General features: G+C 46.2%; 1 protein-coding gene across 3 annotated transcripts in view; it reads right to left on the reverse strand.

Moving 5' to 3' along the window:
- Positions 1 to 10,000, reverse strand: part of rgs3a (regulator of G protein signaling 3a) — a 175,528-nt gene that overhangs the window by 148,741 nt on the left and 16,787 nt on the right. The window contains exon 1 of one of the 3 annotated variants that reach the window (XM_031577438.2): positions 5,021 to 5,396. The exons of the other annotated variants lie outside the window; for them this stretch is intronic. Coding sequence (XP_031433298.1) covers positions 5,021 to 5,074 — 54 coding nt within the window. The 5' untranslated portion in view covers positions 5,075 to 5,396. Of the gene's footprint in view, positions 1 to 5,020; positions 5,397 to 10,000 lie in introns of those variants that run through there. 3 annotated transcript variants of the gene reach the window in all.

Genomic DNA, 10,000 nt, shown 5'->3' on the forward strand with positions numbered 1-10,000 from the left:
TTAATCAACACACTTCTACCTCATATCAACAGAGAGAGAGGGGGGGAGAGAGAGGGAGGGAGAGGGAGGGAGAGGGGAGAGAGAGGGAGGGAGAGGGGGAGAAAGAGAGGGGGGAGAGAGAGGTGAAGAGAGAAGTGAAAAAAGAGAGAGAGACTAAGAGAGGGGAAGAAAGAGTCAGAAAGAGGGAATGGAAGATAAAAAAAGAGTGGACGAGGGAGCAAGGGAGGGATGCAAAGTGAACAAATAATAAGGGAGGGGGGAAACCAGAGACACAGAGGAGACTTGACAAGGCAGAGAAAGGCTGAAGAAAGATGGAGAGATGGTGAGACAGATGGGGGATGAGGGAGAGAGAGAGGGGGATAGAGAGAGAGAGGGGGGGATGAGGGAGAGAGAGAGAGAGAGGGGATAGAGAGAGAGGGGGGGGGATGAGGGAGAAAGAGAGGGGGATAGCTGCAGTTCAGACTCAACAGCACACACTAGAGCAGACAGCAAGGGCTCGGGACAGAATGAGAGCATATCAGAGAGAACGACAGATTAAAGAAAGAGAGAAGAAAGAGATAGAGAGGATGAGACCGAGTGATAGATGCAGACAAGAGAACAGAGAAGAGCACTGTGCTCCGTGTTGTTTGTTTATTGACACGCTTTGGGTATACAAATGTATTTTTGTCACGTAAACAAAGCAAATATTGAACTGAAGTGAATGAAGGCTGAGAACAAACATGACAGAGACAAAGGGACACCGCAATATGAGTGAGGGAGAAATAGAGAGAAAGCGAGAGAGAGAAAGAATGAACAATGAATACAAACGAAAGTTGAAAGAGAGAGGGGGGAGAGACAGAGTGAGAAAGAGATAAAGTAGAATAGAGAAAGAGAGAAGGAGGGACAGAGTGAGAGAGAGATAAAGTAGGATAGAGAAAGAGAGATAGAGTGAGAGAGAGATAAAGTAGGATAGAGAAAGAGAGAAGGAGGAGTGTTGAAAGGGGGAAGAAAGACAAAATGTTTATGTATTACAAATATTCTATTTTGTTGTATTGTGTGTCCACTGCACAGCTTTGGCAATAGGGCTCCACACTCACGCCAATTAAGCTAGTTTGAGTTTGAATTTGAGAAAAAGCATGTGGGAGAACATGAGAGAGGGAGAGGGATACAGAGAGAAAAAGAGAGCGGGAGAGAGGAAGAGAGGGAGGGAGAGAGTGACAGAGAGAGAAAAAGAGAGTGAGAGAGAGAGAGAGAGAGATAGTGACAGACAGAGAAAAAGAGAGAGGGAGAGACGGTGAGTGACAGAGAGAAAAAGAGAGAGACGACGAGTGACAGAGAGAAAAAGAGAGAGGTAGAGAGGGAGTGTGGGAGAGAGAAAAAGAGAGAGGGAGAGGGAGTGAGAGCGAGAGAGAGGCTGGCAGATGGAGGGCAGAGCAATGGGCACACTTGGCAGGCTGTAGCGTGGAGTGACTAAACGAGGGGCAACCCCTCAGCCCTCTGAGCGTGGGAGCGTGGAGCCCGAGACCCTACAGGATGCCCCCACGACCCCACGCCAAGCACCGGCCGCCAGACCCCCAAAAGACTACAGGAAACCAGCATGACCAATCACCAGGCCCAAAAAAGCCTACAGGAAACTCCAATGTCCAGCCACTGGACCCCCCCAAAGGACTACAGGAAACCAGCATTGATCAGTCCAAGATATTATATTATTGTGTCTAAAATAGGTTTGATTTTGCAACACTGCTTTGAAAGAGTCATGCCAATGAGGCTCATTTGGATTGAATTAAGAGAGAGAGAGAGAGAAACACATGAGAGGAAGAGATGTGGAAGGTTGATAGAGAGAAAGGGATGAGTGGGAAGGAAAAGAAAAAGAAGAGAGGAAAGGAGAGGGGGGGGGGGGGGACAAGGGGCATAAGGACCGGAGGAGAAAGGAAAGGGTATCATTCTTTCAAAAGGTGTGGCTCAAAGAGTCAAAGAGTTTCACAAAGAGAGAAGCTAACAGCTGATGCTAGAGAGAGGGAAAGAGGTTTAGAAGGAGAAAGGGAGGGATGGACAGATGGAGAGATGCAGAGAGATAGGAAGAGAGGAGATACAGGGTAAGACAGCCCCCCCACACACACAGTTCCTAACACACACGCTCCTTAACCAGGTTTATCCTAGGCTGTCGCTGCAATTCCATTTTAAGGCGCTTTTCATACCTTAAGGGGAGACAGTCTTTAGAGCCATCCGCCTGCCAGAAATATCTCATGTTTGGGTGGCAAACCCTGCGGAGCAGAGCGGAGCGGAGCAGAGCATCTCCAGCCTACTTTCAAGGCCCAACTCCACTCAAAACAAGGACAGATCAGCTTAGATGAAGAGCCTGTGTGCACCATACTGATCTACACTCAGGAGACCCACATACCTCAGCTTCATCTTCATCTTTATGAAACTGAAGACACACACACACACACACACACACACAAACACACACACACAAACACAGTACACATACATATAAATATGTATATATATATACACATTTACATATACATATACACACCCACACACACATGCAGTATATGGCTGCCAGCTGCAGAGGCCCTTTCTCCAGCTCTCCATGCCCTTCACAATGGACTGCAGATTGAGGGCTGATAAGCAGCTAACAAGAGCTGATACCAGCACCTTAGAGCTCAGACTTGTCATGGTATCAAGCTGCGTAGAATATTCCATATCAGCACATGTATCACACACACACACACACTCACACACACACACACACCACTTACTTTTCTAATAGTGACCTTCTCTCACACACTCGCCTGCCAGATGCATGCTTCTACTCTGCTACCTCCAACCGATCTCAGGTTCCACACACACGCACCACTCACACTCTGACTGACAGTGACTCTCTCTCAGCACCTAGGAACTCAGACTTGTCATGATATCATGCCGTGTAGCATATTCCATATCAGCACATTTAACACACACACACACACACACACACACACACACACACACACACACACACACACACAGACACACACACACACACACAACACTTACTTTCTAATAGTGACTTTCTTTCACACACTCGCCTGCCAGATGCATGCTTTTACTCTGCTAAATCCAGCTGATCTCACACACACACACACAAACACACACACACACACACACACAGGCAGACATGTCAGCAGAGGAGTAGAGAGGCTGCATCCTTGGTGAGCTTGGCAGACGGACAAGCAGGCATGCAGATGCCACAGCCACGCCGGCATCGGATTCACCAGGCATTTAGGTCAGTGTGCTCGCAGTGACATAACGTCTGATTAGACACAATCTCCCTCTCCCCCTCCTCCTCCTCCTCCTCCCCCACTAGTCATCCATGTGGCCGGTACAGCACCGTAATTACCCAAATCTAGGCTGAGCCGCTGAGCTGCTGAGCCGCTCGGAGGGGACAAACGTTCCCGGTGCTCCAGGATCTGTCAGAGGAGCGCCCAGTCAAGAGCGTTACAGATGAGCGGAAGGGAGAAGTAAACCAGAGTAAAAGTTACAACCCAGAGTTAAATTAGAGTTAAAATAGAGTTAAATGCACCCTGGGGAGGAGGGAAAGTGGACCATGTTAATGTTCTCAGGCAGAGTGGGCCATTCCCCCTAAAATAGTAATAGCATACCACTCAGATATGCCCACAGGTAGGGCGGACCTCTCTCTCTCTCTCTCTCTCTCTCTCTCTCACACATACACACTCACACACTCTTGTACACATTATAAATGCCACACCAGGAATGTATACTTATGCTGTGAGAATATAGCATATCTCTCTGTGTGACCCCACAAGTAAGTGTGTGTGTGTGTGTGTCTGTGAGTATATCTGTGTGTTCACGTGCACAGATTGCCCAGGACTCTGCACAAATACAAATACACTCACGCTCACGCTCACGCTCACGCTCACACACACACACACACACACACACACACACACACACACACACACACACACACACACTCTTGCTTTTGGTTTCTTTCGCTATCCCATCTCCAGCATTAATGAAGAAGCCCTTCCTTCTCTGTCTGTCTCCACATCAAAAAGTCCAAACACGTTCTCTCATTTCATCATAGTTTCTTATCCCTCTCTTTTCTTTCTCTGCTTCTCTCCCAAGTCTTCTCATCTTGCTATCTCTCCCGATCCTGCTGTCTCACTTCACACATGCTGCTGGGGTTATAGAATATCAGAACAGCAAACAGACAGACCGACCACGCATGAGAAAATCACTGAAGTTTGCAAATCAGATCAAACCATGGACGAAAGAAAAACAAAGACTCCCAGATCTGTGTTGCCTCCACAAGAGCAGTTCCTTCCCATCCTCTCATCCTCCTCACTCCCTGTCTTTACATCCCTCTTTCCCTAATAAATCCTAACCACTACAAGGCACTGCGCACACCAAACACATAAAAACATGAAGAATCTCTGCAGTTTGCTAGGCTAGCAGCACTGAGCGCTCCAAACACATAATAACATAGGGAATCTCTGCAGATCGCTACGCTAGCAGCTAGCTTACTGGACACACCACCTGTTCACTCTACTGACACACAACCTTCTCTAAAGCCATCTTCTCTTCTCATCTCTCTCACTCTTTCTCTCTTTTAATTTCTCTCCTCCTCTTCTCTCTTTATCCACTTCTCCACAACTCCTCATCCACCTTACTTTTTCCTCTCCCGATAGAGCTCTCTCACATCCTCCTCTCTCTCTCTCTCTCTCTCTCTCTCTCTCCATCTCTCTCTCTCTTTCTCCCTCGGCATCTCTCGCTTTCTCTCTCCCGAGTTCTCTCCATCTCTCTCTGTCTCCCTCTCTCTCCCTCTCTCCATCTCTCTCCCTCTCTCTCTCTCCAGCCACCTCTCACCTTCCCTTACTCCGCCCATCTCTGTCTCTTTTCTTTTTTTATCTCTTTTCACTTTTTCTCTCTATCATTCATTCATAGTCTAGTCCTCTTTCTCTCTCCCCTCGCTCTTCTCCTTCCCTCGCTTTTCTCTCTCCCTCTTCTCTCCAACTGGAGGACACACACACACCTGTGGTAGTCTGCACCCGATGCAGAATCTGCAGAGCCCATGGATGGTGTGCATGACTCCTCCGATCCAGCGCCGCTCTGTCCTTCGCCCTCTCTCTCCCTCTCTCCTCTGCGAGTGTGTCTGTGTCTCTGTCTGTGTGTGTGAGCAAGTGTAGGGTAAGCGCACCTATGTATGAGCGCTCTAGCGTGTGTGTCTGCGTGAGTGTGTGCAAGAGTGTGTGTGTGTGTGTGTGTGTGTCGTGAAGCAGGCGCCAGGAGGACCAGACTGCCGGTGGTTGCGTTCGGTCGGCCTGCTCCGGGCTCACTGGACTTGGCATGGCCGCTCATGGGAACCCAGCAAGCCGAGAGAAGAATAGCAGGAAACACCCTCCCCCCTCCCATACACACACACACACACACACACACACACACACACACACACACACGGGTCGACCCGTCCTCCAGCCCCTGCTCCCAGCCTGTGTGACCGCCTGCGATAAGCCACTCACTGCTTCCTGAAGCCAACCAACGCAGAGAGAGAGAGAGAAGAGAAAGAGAGAGACGGGCGCTACCTGTGTGTGGAACTCACACACGCACACACACACACACACAAACACACACACACACACACACACACACATCTATTCATCTCGCTCAAAAATAAAAAGGTGCAACGTATGGGAGAGTGGGAAAAGGGCATGCAACTTGTTTTCCTTTAACAGGCCATTAACACTTATCTAGATCTTAAAGTTCCAAACACACACACACACACACACACACACACACACACACACACACAACCAGACCATAATTCAGCACTAATTAAGGCTCTAAACCAAGATACTAGCATACAAACTCTTTATCCATACTCTCTCACTGTCTCACATACATGCTAATACATACACACACACGTACACACAGAGTATTGTCACACAGCATCTCTCCTTTCCTGATGATAGTAATATGATTCTCACATACCTCACTCTCTCCCTTCACCCACCCATCAATCCATTCATCAATCAATCCATCCACCCATCAATCCATCCATCAATCAATCTATCTATCTATCCATCCATCCATCCATCCATCCATCCATCCATCCATCCATCCATCCATCCATCCATCCATCAATCTATCCATCCATCCATCTATCTATCTATCTATCTAACTTTGTATCTATCTATCTATCTATCCAGGTCCTCCAGGTGTATGTGTCCTTCACAAAGTTTCTCCATCCATAACCATAACCATAACCATAGCCAAGAACAAACATCACAAACCCCCCACCAGCAGCCCTAAACGTTCTCACACTTTCTCTTTCCGACAGCAAACAAGGTGATAGAGAAGAAAAAGTAAGGAAGGAGGGGAGGCAGACGGGGGGAAGAAAGAGGGGGGGGGGGGAAGAAGAGAAAAACAAAGAACTAAAGGAATTACAAACAGCAGCATAAAGGGAAAAGGGGTAACAAAACAACAGTTCCTGTCAGCAGAAGCTGAGTAGATTTGAAGCCCTCTCTGACCCTGGGAGTTTATAACTCTAATTCAGCAGCTTTCCTCCAGTGTTTGGCCCCCAAATCGCTGCTGGTCGGCACACAAAAGCCCAGGGCTAGAGGTAGGGTAGTGGGGGGCGCGGGGGGGGGACAGCTTTAAAAGGACTCAGAGAAGTGTCTAACTATAGTGGCAACAGAGAGGCAGAAAAGACCATTCAGCCCTTTACTGCGTGGCCTCCACTGGGAGTTGATGGGGACTTTTCCATGTTTTTCATTTAGAACAGGGAGGACAGCCAACAACTGCACTTAAAAAAGACTGAAAAAGAGAGAGAGAGAGAGAGAGAGAGAGGGCATGAGGTAGCAAGGAACAAGCTCTTCAAAAACGAGTGGACGGAAGGATTAAAGAGAGAAAGAAAGAGAGGATGGAGTGAGGAGGTAAGCCTTGAGCCAGTCTGCGGTTTAAAGGGACAAGAAGAGTCTCTTTCTGCCTGACCTGAATAGAGCGCCCATCAAAGAGCACCCACTTCTACTTCAGCAGCCCACAGGGGCCAGCAGCATAGGGACAGACAGGGGGAGAGAGAGAGAGAGAGAGAGAGGGAGGGAGGGAGCGAGAGAGAGGGACATCGAGAGAGAGGACAGAGAGAGTGGGACAGAGAGACTAGACACTCTGTGCTAGTCTGTATTGCTGATAAACATGGCAGCTCTTCCTTACACACACACACAAACACACACACACACACACACACACACCAGAGTTACCGTTACCTGGTAAAATGTATTAAAAAACGGATAAATTCAAAACTTGCCGGTCAAAATGTATAATGCTCATACAAAACATAAAATGTATACTTAAACATGACATTTGTGGTTTACCAAAAGCAAATGTATCAATAACAGAACTTATTGTTGATTTTAAAATGTATCTTACTGTTATTATCTTACTTTAATGACTAATATAATAACAAATAAATAATGAATTAATTAAAGTCATGAAATCCGACCTCTTCCTATTCCCATCAGACGTGGGAGAAAACGGATTTTATCCAATCATGTTTCATTCTCTGTGAACCTTCCGTCTCAGCTCCACTCAGCAATAAATAGAACATCTAATTCTGATTGTCAGACACATCATGGCAATTAGCTAATTGCTCTATTTCTACGAGGAGGGAGTGATCCACTGGAAACATCAGGGGCTCTATGGGTTTCTCTGATAGTAAATGGCAGCAACTTTAAGAGGGGTATGCTCGCCTAAACCACGTTTGGCTGATGTTGACAAATACAGGATTTATAGGATCTGTTTCACCTCGTAGTACCGTTGCTTTCATAATAATCTTACGTGGTTGCAGGCCATTACGGCATAGGTTATGCAAGAGATATGGTTTCACAACGACCTAGCTAGCAACAGTAAACAATGCATTTATGCAGTCATTTTCATCTTGAAATGCTTGGTGCTAAACTTTAGTTTATTTCTTCAGCATTACGTAGATTCTTGTCTACTGTATGGTTGCTAAGGTTGCTAAGGAAGACCGTTTGACAGTTTTGATTGCAACAAATTAGAATAAAGTTGCAGCTGACTATTGCTGAGAGTTAGAATTTGGACATTTATTCCTGTTGAATTTAGTAGCCCACCCTTCACCAAATGCCCAAACCAGGATGACAACCTGGTGACAGTCAAACTGATTTGAAAACATTGTCATTCTTTTGTCAGTCTAGTATATTATATAGTATAGGCTACATTACATTTGCGTTTGTAACAGATTGTTATTAAAACACACGCTGCTAAGTTTCCAAATTGTCCGGTGAAATCAATTATTTCTGGACATCGAACTAGCAAAAAAGGTCCTAGCAGAAACCCTGACACACACACACACACACCCACCCACACTAAGCACAGGTCCTATAGCGGGTAGGGCATTAAACGAAAGGGAAAAGCTAAGAGGTGGGAATCACCATGGTGACCATCACAACGCAGGTCTAAGATCTTCAGTGCACCAAATACGCAGACCTGAGCGAAACTCTGAGAGCAGCCATCTTAATGCTCCCAGTCTAACAGCAGACTATGAAGCCTGAGGCTACATAACCACTAAACAGTGGCTGACTGAGGCACTGGTATGGTCATGATCTGCCCTGATCCCAAGACACGCACCACAGTCTATGGCAGTTAATTGGAAACCCGTGTTGTGCTCTCTCTCCCCCCCCCTCTCTCTCTCTCTCTCTCTCCCTCTCTTTCTCTCTCTCTCCCTCTCCCTCCCTCTCCCTCTCACTCTTTCTGTCTTTCAGCGGTGATTATAAAGAAATATCAGACCTCCAAACATTGAGATGGCCCATTCTAATTCAATAGAATCTTTTGCAACATTCAGAGGAGCCGTATAATACTACTGTTTAATTATTTTTTTATTATCATTTCAGGATATACAGAGTAATACTGCATCACCACTTGAAGTTAAAGCTTGTGTTGCAACATCTGTTTGCTACTGAGGTGGTATCTACTCATTTCGCTTCAAAAATAAAATAAGGAGGTAAGGTAAGAATGCCCACCACTGAGGTGGTATCCACTCTATCTTCTCATACTCTTCCATAAAACGGTATGTTTAGTATATATAGGGTAATACTATTGAGACAGAGGGACTCTCATATTAGTGCTTATGGGATCAACTCAAACAGTTGGATCATTGTGAAGAGCTAACTTCAGTCTATTAACACAGGAAGCAGGAGGGTAAACTTCAGCGATTAGACATCGGATTTATAGAGAGAGAGAAAGAGTCAGATAGAGAGAGAGAAGGAGAGAAAGAGAGAGGGAGGGAATAAGAGATAGAAAGAGAGCAACATGAGATTTCACTTAAATCCACAAGCACAGTCAACAGCAGCAGCAAATGTCCCTCATAGACACACTGGCACTCAGTGCCACAGTCTTACAGTCCACGTTTAACAGGAATGTCTCTGTACTTGCATTCAGCCTAAAATGATTTATTACACAGAGAACATACAAACACACACACACACACACACACAGAAGAAAAAATGTCTGATGTAATGAGTAATGATGCACTGTAAATGTACTAAACAGCTCCTCTCAAATCATCGGAACAGCACACAAGTGGACACATTCACTAGAGGGGGGTGGATTAACTCCCGATTAACTTCTGCATAGGGTATAATGTGCCTACGGTTAAAGGAAAATGGTTTAATTGTATAGGGTATAATGTGACTACTGTTAAAGGAAAATGGTTTATTTGTATAGGGCAGGGGTTTTCAACTGGTTTTGTCCCAGGGACCACCATTCTGACCAGAAAGTAATCCGCGGCCCACTGATGTGCCAGTGATTCCCGAAACATTTTACAGTCCCGTACCCTTCTTTTTCATGTTTGTAACCGCCGCCACGCCCCCTCCCCCCGCACACATTTTCTGCCTATAACACTTGTCAGTGTAATTTCTTCGCTGAATATGGGTCTACATCAGTATTTTGGGCAATGGGACTTGGCTATTCAGACATAAATATGTCGACTGGCCCAGGT

This window comes from Clupea harengus, chromosome 12 (genome assembly GCF_900700415.2).
Source record: "Clupea harengus chromosome 12, Ch_v2.0.2, whole genome shotgun sequence".
Lineage (NCBI taxonomy): Eukaryota > Metazoa > Chordata > Actinopteri > Clupeiformes > Clupeidae > Clupea > Clupea harengus.